Source organism: Coprinopsis cinerea, assembly GCF_000182895.1.
Source record: "Coprinopsis cinerea okayama7#130 chromosome 11 map unlocalized cont3.11, whole genome shotgun sequence".
In the NCBI taxonomy this organism is placed as follows: Eukaryota; Fungi; Basidiomycota; class Agaricomycetes; order Agaricales; family Psathyrellaceae; genus Coprinopsis; species Coprinopsis cinerea.
In genome coordinates this window covers 694,682-708,622 of record NW_003307534.1, presented here as the reverse complement: position 1 = coordinate 708,622, position 13,941 = coordinate 694,682, and the positions used below count along the sequence as shown (strand labels likewise).

Genomic DNA, 13,941 nt, shown 5'->3' with positions numbered 1-13,941 from the left:
GGGCGCTCGCTTGTGCTCGGGTGGCTGGAGCAATCGGGAAGGTACATGGGCGTATTCGGGTGTCCTACGCTCGAAGCGGCAATGTCAAAGACGGCGACAAAGGGACAAAGGGACAAAGGGGAGAATCACATTCAGATGATTCAGTAGATCTATTAGACGGCTTCGTGAATGTGAAGAGGTGAGCCTTAATCACTAAGTTATTAAAAGTAAAGTTGCCACTTAATGAAGCAGTTGATCGAGTTGAAGCACACTGCAAAGTCAGGTAGAAAGCGCCGGTACAGGGCTGGTACTCGTCGTATGTGGAAGAAAACGAGATTCCATGACGGATTTCCGACTACCCGCAAGGGGCATCCGGCGAGTCTGAACGCCTGCGAGTGCTCTCGCACCGCCAGATCATTTGCGAGTTCCCCGGAAATTAAGTCGTTTATCATTCACATTGGCGGGATGATCAGAGGTTGCGAGGCTAGTCTGGAGGTCAGTTTCTCCTACAGTAGATGTAAACTAATACAGCATTTGTACTCGCAAGTGCAGCTCACTCCCGTGAAGGACTCACCCATACCCTCATTTAAATTTGGAAAATTATTTTTATTTTTAGCACCATTACGACCACCACCCCGACCTCGAGTAAGTATGTAAGTACGTCAAGGCCTGATCAGAAGTTCTCGTAACTCCTCTTCCCAGCCGCCGAGCGCGATTGCACCCAATCTGTGTCTGTACGTACCACCATCGAGCCTCGAGGCAGCGTCCCTCAGTTTCGGAAACGTTATTATTACCATACCAAGCCATTCGAAAGCCTGGACTCGTAGTATCTGGTGTGCAAGCCCTCGGATCCGATAGCTTCGACGTCGATGCGAGCCTCGAGGCCAGTCCGCTTGCAATCGAAGGGAACGATGAAGAGATGGTCAGTACTTGCATTCCCGAAACTGTCGGTGAAGGGGCTCCATTCGCAAGGGCCACGCCCGAATCTATTTTCTAGTGCATTGACAGTATGCCTTCTTTGAAACAGCTGCGTTCAATCTGGGTGCCACATCGCTCAGCCCATTCACGGTGCCACGTCTTTGCAGAACATCTTTGGATAGGTACAATTAGGCACAACCAGGCGGCTGCGACTTGACCGAGTGAAACGAGCGGGTTCTCTCACGATGCGTCACAACTCATCGACAGTTTCTCGTTGGACGCAGTGGACACTATTCGAGATTGCCTCGAGACAGTGGCGTATACTATCATACGTGAAGAGAGTGAATGGCCCGTACCGAGTCTGTATTCCTGTCCGGCCCTTGGTTTGGATCCTGTCAACTAATGTCTTCTCAAAGCTATATATAAATTTTGAAAGTGGACAGAAGTACATCACAGTTTTGTTCAGACGAGCCACGGTGTATTCATTTACTAGCAACTGCAGACTGCAGTCTCGCAAGAGCACCGGCTCGAGCCTCAGTGTGGATATAATGTCACTCTTGACAATTTAAAGTCAACTCTGAGAACCGAAACATGTAAACCGGCCTTCTTAGACCAGAAGTTCTTCTTTGACCCCGACATGGACACAGAGAGATCCGGTCCGAGCTCAAACATCCCCCCATTATGGGCAGCGTTCTGGATATCTCACGGGACTAGAGAAGCTGGATGCAGCTGGAATCCAGCACGCCGTAATACCAAGTAGAGAGGCTAGTGACGCCCTCTCTCCGTTCAGGAATGCATAATTGACCCTTTCCTCTGCAGCGGGATGTACTCAAATTTCTGAAACTTCCTACATCCTAGAGTGGCGGAGTGATTTAATGCAGAAAATGAAAGCAGTTTTAAACGCTCATCACACTCGCAGCGGCTGACAACCCATTCGACAAGGCTCATACTAAGCGCTCGACAGCCGCGACGTCCATCCACTGCGGTAGAAAATAGCCTATCACTGAGCCTCTTGCTCTATACATCGCCTCAATTCGATCCTTCATTCTTCGAACGGGGAGTCAGGCATACTGTTCTCCCTTCCCTAGGCTTACATTCTAAGTACCCGAGCGTCTGAAGTCGAACTGGGTGCCCGAGGTTCACATGGTTACTTATAGAGCCACTTTACACACGGCGGTCACAAAAATACATTTAACTGTAGAGCCCCAGTTAGCATATCGTTAGAGCTTTCATCCAAGCCATTCCCTCGTGTCAAACTCCGCACAACTTCTCTCGAGTCCGACGCGAAATACTTATTCCTACTAAGTAGTCCGAGTCAAGAATGGCAAAGGAATCTGTGGCGGGCTGCGGAATGGTTCCATTGGGAGTGTTAAAGAGAAACATACATACTCCGCAACATAGGTAACCGAGAAGTAATATGTCTATGCAAGGAAAGTGTCCTTCCGAGAAACAAGAAGACGGTGTCGGATGCTCAAATAGCTCATCGTGCGGCGACACGAGCATGTCAATCCATCTAGGCCTTCTGGCCCAGAAATAGGCCTCGTATCTCTCCAGCTAGCTCGTCGTTCACCTAGAGAAAGGCTACCTGCAGAAATGCAATGACTCCGTCCAAGTATCCGAGAAAAACCTATGGTTAGTACGCATCGATGCAAGGTGCTCGTTACGTACTGGCAACTTTTGGGTCCTCAAGCAGCCACCTCAGATCCCTTGTCCAGACCAAGTCCCTCACGGGAGAGAAAGGGATTGAAACAATGCTCTGGACCAAGGCACCACAGGCAGTAGGAACCAAACTCGCACCGTCCAACTGCGATACCTAACCCTAACCCATATGAATCCAAATTTGGAACACGTCCTTCCTTAATGGACGCGACTCGCGACGCGTCGAGCCACCAAAAACATGAACTGACTTTCCAGCTCCCCTCGTCAGAGTAATAATACCAAAACATAGCCCGACGCATTGGAGAGCTTTCAAAGAGGTCAAATATCACGTTCAAAGCACGCCAGTGGCATTCCTGCAGAGCACGAGTGGCAAACAAGAGTGTGGGAAACTCACCTCCTATGACATCAATGCCACTCGAGAACACAGACAAAGGGATTCAACAACGTGACTCGGCACCAATTCAACTCTTTATGTTCAACCACCGCTCGTCCACAGCTTGACCTTCAACCACTACCATCTCCTACCAGTGAACTCTTGCTCCAGTCAAACTACCAACACCAACACACTTTCCATCCATCCACTACACCATCTATCCACCTTCCATCGACTATCAGTCATCTAAAACCAAAAACCCTTAAACTCACCGTCCATCGACTCAACCACGACGATGTCCTCGAGCCCTATCCGCAACGAAACTCACGAGCCCGACTCCTCGCCTATCAGACCCACCATGATCAGACGCCAATTCCTGCGACGAAGGAAGAGCGACGACTCGACCAACTCGTCGAAATCGGACACCAAGGACACCATCCCACAGACGCCCATCCAACCACGATCGAAGGACACCGACTCAGTCCCAACCTCGATGAAAAGCCTTCTCGACGATGCCGACCAACTCCTCCGAGATGTGTCTCGCGAGTTGAGCGCGAAGGCCAAAGAACCAGAGACGCCGGCTGCGCAGCAACGCAGGGCCAGCTTGGACCGTTTCTTGAAAGGATTGAACTTGAAGCCCAAGCCGGCCATGCCACAACCGCCGGCGCAGATCATCCTGCCACAGCCCACTCGACAGAGGAAGCAGCGCCCAACAAATGGTTCGGAAGTCGCGATGAAGGAGAACGAGGACGATGAAGACACTGAAACTGAAAGCGAGGATGAAGGGCTGGCATCGTACGAGGAGACGATGCAGGACGTTACAGTGAAGAAGGCGGAGGTGCCAGTGCCATCAGGGATCGAGATTGCCGGATCCAAGTAAGTAATCCAGTTTCTCTTCCTCGCTCGACATGTTGCTGACTTTGTTGAAGGGGAAAAGGCAAACAGGTGGTAGTGGACGTTGATTCGGATGGCGAAGAAGACACGGCGGCCAGTCGTGCGCTGAAAGCCGCTCTCGAGGCCCAGAAGGCCAAACGCGACGCGTTCACGACACCACCTCGAAAGTTCACCAGGACGAAAACGGTCACGATGCTTCCGCCTATCCATGAATCGTTCGTCCATCAACCCACCACGACGCAAGAACTCGGCATGGATATTGGTGCAACCTCGCCTCCCCCATTCATTCCCCATTCCATCCCTTTGGCCACACCCCCCAGGATGCTGTCGCGAACCAAGTCCATCACGATGCTTTCGCCCGTGCGCGAGGATTCCGTCACAGTACACCCATCCGTCGAGGTTAATATGCTCTCGCCTCCGCGAGGGGCCATGGCGTTGACTGCCCCTCCAACCACTCCTCCCAGGATTTTTGCGCGAGCCAAATCGGTTACGATGCTTTCACCAGAGCCCCAAGTCCCCAGCATCGTCCAACCATGTATCGAGGTCGAGATGGGTGTGGCATCGCCCGAACCCGTGTCACCTCAAACCTTTGTCACAACCAATACAGCCAGGAATGGCATCCGCAGGACCAACACGGTCGAGATGGCTGATCCACTGGTCGGATTGGCCGTGAAGGTCCCAGGCGAGCAAAGGCGGGGATACCAACCATCCACCATCCCATTCCCCAAGCTTGCCTCCAAGTCGTCCTCTGCCGACTTCTCGGTTGCATCAGCGTTCCCGAACGCTGTCGTCAAACAGGATGACGATATTTCGACGCAAGCCCCCATCGCCGCCAGCATTGCCGGAAACTACAACTCCCCGCTGTCCGGAAACCAGGCACCGCCGCCTTTCGCGCCATCCGTCCCTCAAGCCCACCCAGTGAACGCTCCCCCCGCGCTCATGCCTACTGTTCAACCCTCGGCGGCTGTAGATTTCAATTTCAGCTTCCCGATCTCGGCTCCCAGTCTCCAGCCAACATACCAACCCTTCCAGCTACCAACCCCCACCTTCACAGCTACTGTTCCCCGGGCACCACCAATCTGGGAGCTACTCGAGGAAGCCGAACAATCCCGGCTCAGGTTCCAGGAAGCGGAGAGCAGGGCGTCGGAGGCCAGCACCATCGGGACGCGCGAGAGGGTTGGGAGGCAAGTAGTACCCTCCCGGTCTGCTTCTCGCACTTGGGGGTCGTTCAGATCCCCTCGAATCCCTCCTCTGCCCACAGCGAGGGAGTGCAAGTGGGTGCGGGAGACTCTACAAAGGGAGACCACCGACTGGCATTCCCGCAACGAGAAGCTTCCTGCGGCCGCCAGGAAAATCACATGGGACCCAGACAGAGGGCTTCACGCAAGGGCAAGTAGTTTGTTGTTTTCTGTGCGTAAACATAAGGCTTACCACAAGTCCCAACAGCTCGAGGGCTACCGCGCTGAACGTGAAGCGAAGTCGGGCAAGGCGAATCCGACCACCGTCAAAACCAAGGCTCGCAACCCATTGAAGAGGGCCATCGAAACGACCCCGTCCGACGATGCCGAGAAAGAGGCGCGAATGAGGACGATCCGCCAGCGATGCGACCCCGTCCCGATCCCGCCCAAGGCGACAACGACCCCCACGGCCGAGGCCAACGAAGAGCAGCCCACGGAAGAGGAAGCCGTCGAGGAACAGCGATGGGTCCCTAGGCTGCGAAACATCGACCTCGAGTTGCGCCCTCAGACCAAGGCCGTTATCAAGCTTGGTCTGCTGTTTGCGGGGTTGTCTGCCCTGATGTGGTGATGCGAATTTGGATAGGAATCGATGGTGGTCAGAAGGAAAGCCACCTAGAAGAAGATCAGTCGAGTAACTTTTTCAAGATGACAAAAACTTTACGTTTCTTTCTTGTTTTCTCGAATATGCCCCTCTATCGTGTACATTAGTTTCTTGTTAATTCATCTAACTTATCACTGGAAAACGACGCGTTGAATCGGTGAGAGAACGAGACAGAATTTGATAGGAGAAAATGCGTGAAAGGCATCCCCCAGCAGAGGGTCGATATGGTGGGAAGAAATTGAAAGGGCTCTCGGATCGATGGAGGTCATCTCGATTCGGATCACCATGTGCTGTACAGTTCATGATGGGGTGCGCGTCCCCGCTTCCCTCTGGTGTTCCAAACAACGATACTTTGTTTCGAGCGCTGAAATCGCAGTCTGTGTTCACCGTTCATCCACTGTGGTAAAGCCAATCGTATTGAGCGGACTTACTACCACACATTTCCCCTACGCTACCCCGATTCAATCGTCCACGGGCTTCGCAATGCCAACTCTCTTCCCTCATACCCTCTACCCTAGCGCCTACAAATCGAACTGGGTCTCGGAGAATCATATCGTTAATTATAGAGCCTCTCTACACACGACGCTGGGAGAATCACATTTCATTGAAGTTCTCAAACTTAAAAGTCCGCACAACTTCCTGTGGGTCCGAGTTGAATTAATCCTAGTGGAGAAGGAAGGGTTCTTAACTTGGAACTTGTAACGACAGTCCATTATCGAGAGTTCTAAGAGACTATACATATTCGCAACTCCGCGATGTAAGTAACCGACGAGAAAAAATATCGATGTGAAGAAATTATTGTCCGTCCGTGCAGTCCAAAGTCCCAAACTCCTAAACACTACGGCTTCTCACCTGTGTACTCCAACCTAATCCTCTCCATAGGCATCATCGCTGACCGAAGACCCTCAAGTCTCGGCGCCAACGTCGCAACCGGGAACAACGTATACCCATCCACACAATCCGTACAACTCCGCACATAGCACATCTTCACACTCAAGGTCCTAAGCCTGCTCCCATCCTCTCCCAGCATACGCGGGGCTAAGAAGTCGTCGAGGTCCTTCCAATAGGGGTATGGGTCCCAGGGATCGTGGCTCTCCGTCAGAGGGCACGAACATCGGAAGAGGAGGTGGAGGTCTTCCACCGTCCCTGCTGGGATGGTTTGAAGTGTCGACCAGATAAGCGGGTAGGCAGACGCGTAGCTCTCCTGTGGCGCGTTAAACTGAAAAGCCATGGTCCTGCATTTCGTCGAATAGCGGAGATCGAGAACCTGTCCTTGCGTCATTCTATCATTGAAACCCACGCAACAGAAGAACTCGGTTAGGTTCTTGCAATTGAGCCGTAGGACTTGGTTTAAACTGGGAATATCGGCGTTGGAGCATTGGATGTGTAGGGCATGGAGGGAATTGAGAAAGTGGGGTGCCGTGCGGAGGGTGAGGTCGAGGAGGTTGGCGATACTTTGGCATTGTTTGCGTCCGATGGTAAGCGCCCGTAGACGCGGCCATGACGGGCGCTCGAGGTTCGACTCCGATGGGTCGAGGCAGAAGGAATCCCAGACTCTAAGAGTCTCGAGCTTGGGATGACGGGAGTACCAAGTGGATGGGATCTCTATCCCCTCGATATCGAGATGCCGCAATGAAGGAAGTGATAACAAGTGCACGAACACCTCCCGACCCTTCCCGGTCATCGTCTCCCTCCACCACGAGGCCCCAAGACCTGCAGTCTCAGGAATCTCCGGAAGTTCAAAAGTAAACCTCGACACCCGCGTCATTTTCTGAACAAGAACCAAGAGACGCGCCGCGTTCTCGTTGAAAACCGACGTCGACAACTCGTGAGCTCGTAACATAATCTTGAGATGACGGACCTTCTTGGGCGCATCGGGGTTCACCTCTGCTATATCCAAGAGTCTCTCAATCTCTCGACGAGTTGGTTCCGGCTCTGTGGAATACCTTGAAGGTGGTTGGACGGGTATGACTGCCTCCTCGTGCATGGTAGGCTTGTCCCCTCGAATCCAGGACCTCCAAATCCGGTGGAGGGCGTTCGGGTCAAGGAGCTGGAATCGACCGCTGAGAGAACGCCGGACTTGGGGAGCTGTTTCTTGCTCTATTTCGTTGTGCCCAACGTCGACCATAGTGGACTAGGGATGAAAGGCATGCGGCCTCCTCGAGCGACTTGATAAGACCGTCCCTGTCACTGACGGCGATCTCGGCTCTGTAGGGCGGCTTGACAGGGCACAGCTTAAAGGGCACGCCAGGCCGCGCCGCATACCATGTACTATCTCCTGACGGAGAGATCGAGTGTCGGCAGCGAAAAGGCTGTGGAAGACCATGGTGAGGGCTCCAGATAGGAAGAAACAGAAAACAAGGGCTCGGAAACTCGAACTGAAAGCGTCAGGGATTAGTACAAATTCACAAGTATGTTTACCTTTTTGTTTTTCGCTCCTCACCGCACTTTAGAAAAGGTTTTCGACTTAGTGCAAAAAGACGAGGGGGGGGGGGGGAGAACATGTCACAGCACTGTAGAAAAGGTTTTCGACTTAGTGCAAAAAGACGAGGAGGGGTGAACATATCACAAAGAAGAAAAAGAGAACCAACGATGGGGATCGAACCCACAACCTTTGCCTCACGTGACCTATTTCCTTTTTAGGTAGGAAAGCAACGCACTACCATTGTGCTACGTTGGCGATGCCGAGCATCCAGTAGAAGCAAGTATCAGGGGATGCAAGAGTCTTGTGAGGAGACTGTGAAAACATAGTTCAAAATCATCACGGAATTCAATTGGGCACTTACGCCGGTGTAACGAAGACTTTTGAAATCGATGTTGTGAACACAAGGGACGATGCTATTGATTACACAGAGTACTGGAATTGGCAGCGTCTACCCTGTTTCGGCTCATTCGAAGACGCTGCAATCGTGAGGTCGCCCTGTCCCAGATGGTCAGTCATCGTGAATTTGAACGGCAGGTGAACAGAGAAAACCTTCAGATGCCCTAGGCTGCATATTGATTAGATATTTTACTCGAACAGTTGCTTCTTGGCAGAGTCTACCCTGTCTAGACTCATCTGAAGAGACACCACCGGCATGAGATCATGAATATGGCCTGTCCCAGAAAGTCAGCAATCATGAATACGGAGAACTCCATGAATTAAACTCACCTTCAGATACTCCAGGCTGTGCTGACCATGCATCCAGTTGTTTCCGTAGAGGGTTGAGGAGGTTGTGCTCGATACTACGCGTGACATCTTTATCCCGAATTCCAGTCTGAATAAGACATGCATTAGATCTCCTCGATTCAAAAGCGACAGTATCGACCCACCAAGTTCTGTTCATCCCTCACAAGAAGAATATAATACAACGACAAACACTCAACCAACCGTTTGGGTTCCTGGGTCTCGTCGAATTCCTTGACCGAAAGCGAAGAATCGAATACATCGGCTGGACGGGGCTGGAACAGTATGGGTCCAAACGTGCGTAAGAAGGCCGAGGAAGCAAAGATGTTGTTTCGAGGATGTTCCGATGACAGAGCTTCGAGGACAGCTTCCTTCACCAAACCCACTGCTGCAACCCGCATCTGGGGAAACTCCGAGTTGGAGGTGAGGTCCTGCAGAATCTGGAGACGCAAGGGTGGGGGAGATCGTGAAAGGAGGAGCCCCAGAATTCGGAAAACTTGGTGTCGTGTCTGTGCATCCGGGTGTCCACTGGCAAGTGTCGGAAGAACTGTGGTCAATGGAATAAGGATTTCCGGGGAAAGTTCGCCTTTTCGTTGGTGTAGGATCTTGAGCAGTAGGGCCAGTGTGTGGTCGATGATTAAGTTTGACTGGATCGAGGCGATGAAAACTGGGCGTATCGAGGAGAGGTCTATCTGAACCAATTCAGCGAGATTCAGATGCGCCAATAGCACGATCGATGGCTGGGATGGATCTTTCGCCACATCCGATTGGGCTTGGCCAAGAAGTCTCAAGGCACTCTGGAATCTATGGTAAGCGCGACTCGGACATTTGGAAAGTGCACTCACCCAAGCTGCAGCTATACTTTCATCAGCCTTCTCGACTGGCGCCTGAGGCGCTCGCACAACAAGACGCGGGTAGAGCTCTTCGAATGTCCGCTGTGCAAGTGCTGCGTCCAATCTTGGAGCTGAGGCCGACAGGGAGCAAAAGAGTAGCTTCTTCAAGGCTACCTGGAGTGCCAGTCAGGTCGGTATATCTCGGGGACAGAAGCACAATACCTTTGCGTCAGATGTAGACGTGTCCCTGCTCTCGATCCAGCCATACACACGTTCGACAAACAGTGATGTGGATAGTAAAAGTTCTCTAGACTGTTCGGTGGAAAGTAGATGAGATGCAAGCTGGATGACTTCCTGTATCTCTCCAATGTAAGGTTTCACCGTATCGAGGGCCGACTTCTTTCGTAGTTTTATCCGTGGAATCACTGAAAAACTCTCGGTTAGGGTGTGCAGGACAGGAAAACCGGTTTGCTCACCGTTCGTGTACAGGCCAATGAGCTCAAGCAGTGTCTGTACTGGAGGGTCTTCGTCATCTCCGTCCAGTCGAGGCCGTAGACGTTCCAAAGCCTCCTGGGCCGCGATTGCTACCTCTTTGGCTGGTCCGCATTCCCCAAGGATGCTGATAATGTCGCGGGCAGTTGGATCACTGCTTTGTAGTAGTCCAGGAAGAACATGCAAGGCATCCTTTCCGCCACATTGTCAGGACAAGCAGTAAACAGAGTACTCGATTCCTTACAAGATACGCAGCACCGTTGTTCTGGGCGACCTGGTGGTAGATTTCAGAAAGCGGGATGGCAGGGTTGGGGTCGTGAACAGCTGCGGTGATGATCGCGGTTAAGGCGGTGGTCGCTGTCTGCAATTCAGGTTTATGTCGGTCATAGAGAATTCGGGAAGTTCATACTTCATCGTCAGCGCTGTCGTCGATGTGGAGGAAAGAAAACAAAGTCATGTTCGCGGTCCAAAGCCCAACAGCGCACCGTGATGACCGCGTCGGCGGAGTTTGAAATGTGTGACGATCATTAAGACCCCCTTTCGTGCACGATGAGCTCATACCACTTCCAGCCAGCTCAACGTCGCGGTCAACGATGAGCAACCCTTCTTCACCGACTCGCACAACCGTGGCACTGGTATCGACGACTTCAGAGTCTGAATGGCAACCAATTCTTCATGCTTCGAACCAGGTCGTTCTGTACAACCCCCACTCACATGCCCTCACGATCAGCCGCCCTGCGAACCTTGCGGCCTCGTCGTCGTCACTGATAGCGACAAGGAGACCACGACCATGTCCTTACTGCAAGCAGGATCTTCCACCGGGGTTCCACGCCCAACCGAACGACGTCGATGATGAGGCTGAGGTCTTGGATTCATTGCACGACGATGACCCTGCATACCACTCTAGGGTGCCAAACTACTTTCAGCTGCTGGCCGTATCGAATGAGACGACCTCTAGGCCCTCGAGCCCACCTATTGGACTTACCTCGGAAGATCCAGCCAGCCGCTCGACCACGTTCCAGGCTGAACAAATGGCAGAAGGCTACTTTAAGCGTTTCTTCCAGGAGGAATATAAGCTTGGGATGGGTGCTAATGGATCTGTATACCTGTGCCAGGTAAACCACACTTGAGGGGTGTCTAAACCATTGCTAACGAGCCCCGTAGCATATGCTCGACGGGAACCCGCTTGGGCATTTCGCTGTAAAGAAGATTGCAGTAGGGGAATCGCATTCCTACCTACTCAAGATCCTCCGTGAAGTTTGTCCCAATTGCCTGGACTAAGCTAGTGTTTAACCCTTTCCTTTAACAGGTGAGGTTACTTGAACGGTTACACCATCCAAATATCGTCACATACCAGTCAGTATTGTTATTTCTTGTCACCGAAGCTTCGACTTAACTATCTCTCAGCCACTCGTGGCTAGAGACATGCCAGTTCTCTTCGTTTGGACCACGGATACCAACGCTCCAGTATGTAGCAAAGTCAATGTGCTTTCTCCTTCGTCTCATTGGTAATTTCCAGCGTCCTCATGCAATGGGCCGAAGGGGGAAGGTAAGACTTGTTCCATCTCAACTGCCCCATCCACTAACCCAGGATAGTCTCGACGACTTCATTGACATCCGACAGGGAAAGAAGCCCTCCCATCCACATATCCACCCGGTCCCAAACCACAACGCTTCGAGCCGCTTCGATTTCGACCACAACCCTTCGCCGCTCAACCTTGACGAGAGTACTCCTCAAATTTCGCCATCGACGTCCACAGAACCAGAGGTCATTCACAGTCGGTCGGCCCGAATAAGAGCTTTCAGGGCCTTCCAAAAGGCGTCACCCGAGGAAAGGGAACGCCTGGTACGCGAAGGATACGGTGCTTCGGAAGATAGGCGAAACCGGCGGAATAAACAATGGGCTCCAGTTCACTTGCTCAGTGCGGACGAGGTGAAGAGTCTGTTCCAAGATGTTGTCGAGGGGCTGGGATTTCTGGTGGGTCCACTCCCGTTGGCGTTCGGGTAGACTGCTAAACTTGAGTGATAGCATTCGAAATCCATCCTCCACCTGGATCTCAAACCTGGAAACGTTCTGTTAACCTGGGACGACGGCAAGATGATGTAGGTTTCATAGCACCAAACCATACTCCATGGCTAATATCCCTTGGTTCACTAGCCCTCGAGCCATGTTGTCAGACTTTGGCACCTCTCGCGACATGATCAGCTCTGGTCGGATCCCTCGGTCTGGAAATACGGGAACGTAAGTAGCCACTTTCAAAGTAGGTTTGCGGATCTGACCTTGGATGATTCCATAGTCTAGAATACGCTTCTCCCGAGTCCCTACCCTCCCCAGAAACAGGCCTATTGCAGCAGATCGACTCCAAGTCGGATATGTGGAGCTTGGGTATGATACTGCACAAGATGCTTTTCTTCAAGTTGCCCTATCGGTGGGTACCTCCTTGTGCGCATACCACTACCTCACTTATGGATGGCCTCTAGATATGCATCAGAAGGCGATGCCAACGGTGAGCCCACTAGTCTGGGCCAAGGGCAGGAAAACGAGAAGATGAAGAGGTTGGAAGCGGAAGTTCTATCTTACCCTGGGTATGCTAGGTGCCACTTACTTTCCGCTTTCTTCTCACCCTTCGCCAGATTCAAGGCGACCTCTGGGCTCGTGACCAGTTTCGAAGCACGTCGGCTGCCCAAGGCGTTTTTGGTTCTCCTGGAACGTTTGCTCGACAAATCACCTGCTGGTCGCCCATCTTGTGATCGTGTGGTAACGGCCGTTCGTGAAGGAAAGGTATCGTAACCTGTATCATTCAATTCAGTTCTCATCTGACCTAGGCGAAGCTCGACCCGTTGAGCGAAGTACCCAGACGACGTAGCGGTTCCAACAGCCCAGACGCCCTTGTACCCGTCAACCGCAAGCGACCGTCCACAGAGGCTACCATCGAGGAGACGCAGGATGCGACTGTGCATCCTGCAGTATCTTCAGAGGACAAACGACGGCTGTTGGGTTTACCGCCTCCATCAGAAATTCTAGGCCCCGACGAAAACGAAAAGAAAAGTTTCATTAACCGCCTGCGATCAAACTGGAACTACGGGCGTCTAATCGTGAGACGCAATCCAGTGTGGAAGGCAATAGGAAAAGCAATGAGGAGCCGAAACGGACGAATTGGGCTGCGCATTGTCCGAAGCTGCATCTTGGTTTCAAAGGTGTGTTAGGAACCGTTACCCATCGTATTCAATGTTGTTGATCCGTTATTTCCCACCAGATTTTGAGCATACCTCGCGTATGCCCCGACCTGCACATGCACCCCCGTCAAGCCGTGCTAACGGTGCTGATAGGTGCGGCGATTGTCGACAATGTGGTTGAGGTCGAGCCCTGGCACCGTGGGCTCCTAATTTCCTTGGGACTGGCAACCCTGCATCTCAACTTTGTGCGCTACGGCGCTGGATCGCCGCTTTTCTGCTACCCGGCCAGACCATGACTCACTGACGGAACGGATTGAAGTCGGGACAGTCGCGTCGTTGTCAACAGCTTAACTCCTTCACGTTCAAACGCTGCCCGTGAAGCCCGGTGGTTCCTTTATTCAAAGTACAAAGTCGCGTTCCTTATTTCATCTATTTCTTCATCTAGTTAGGAAATAAATCCACAAGGCGGACATTTTAGCGGAGGGTAATCAGAAGTCTTCGACTCGGGCGCTGCCTTGGCTTACGCTTGGCATGTTTTCTCCGAGCTAATGTCGCCGTTCGCCAGACGGCGTGGACTCTGTCAACACATGCCTGGAAGAGTCCCGTAAACG

The 13,941-nt window shown here is 52.2% G+C and overlaps 4 protein-coding genes and 1 non-coding gene across 5 annotated transcripts; 2 read left to right on the top strand and 3 right to left on the bottom strand.

Moving 5' to 3' along the window:
* Positions 1-3,224: 3,224 nt before the first annotated feature.
* CC1G_10977 (hypothetical protein) lies at positions 3,225-5,629 on the top strand (the record flags this gene model as incomplete). The annotated part of the gene is made up of 2 exons (XM_001840262.1): positions 3,225-3,805; positions 3,859-5,629. 2 exons carry the CDS (start codon positions 3,225-3,227, stop codon positions 5,627-5,629), a joined length of 2,352 nt encoding a protein of 783 aa, XP_001840314.1.
* Positions 5,630-6,500: 871 nt separating this feature from the next.
* On the bottom strand, positions 6,501-7,790 carry CC1G_10976 (hypothetical protein; the record flags this gene model as incomplete). The annotated part of the gene is made up of 1 exon (XM_001840261.1): positions 6,501-7,790. One exon carries the CDS (start codon positions 7,788-7,790, stop codon positions 6,501-6,503), a length of 1,290 nt encoding a protein of 429 aa, XP_001840313.1.
* A 456-nt stretch (positions 7,791-8,246) lies between these two features.
* Positions 8,247-8,342, bottom strand: CC1G_20231. The gene has a single exon. It is a non-coding gene; the product is annotated as a tRNA-Arg (tRNA).
* A 330-nt stretch (positions 8,343-8,672) lies between these two features.
* Positions 8,673-10,610, bottom strand: CC1G_10975 (hypothetical protein; the record flags this gene model as incomplete). The annotated part of the gene is made up of 8 exons (XM_001840260.1): positions 8,673-8,758; positions 8,814-8,919; positions 8,975-9,625; positions 9,674-9,835; positions 9,884-10,086; positions 10,138-10,345; positions 10,398-10,514; positions 10,563-10,610. The coding sequence occupies 8 exons, from the start codon at positions 10,608-10,610 to the stop codon at positions 8,673-8,675; spliced, it is 1,581 nt and encodes a 526-aa protein (XP_001840312.1).
* A 136-nt stretch (positions 10,611-10,746) lies between these two features.
* Positions 10,747-13,540, top strand: CC1G_15684 (other/IKS protein kinase; the record flags this gene model as incomplete). The annotated part of the gene is made up of 14 exons (XM_002910209.1): positions 10,747-11,268; positions 11,318-11,410; positions 11,463-11,509; positions 11,561-11,620; positions 11,673-11,702; positions 11,750-12,131; positions 12,183-12,256; positions 12,312-12,395; positions 12,451-12,582; positions 12,635-12,739; positions 12,788-12,935; positions 12,980-13,351; positions 13,411-13,428; positions 13,484-13,540. The coding sequence occupies 14 exons, from the start codon at positions 10,747-10,749 to the stop codon at positions 13,538-13,540; spliced, it is 2,124 nt and encodes a 707-aa protein (XP_002910255.1).
* Between the last annotated feature and the right edge of the window lie 401 nt (positions 13,541-13,941).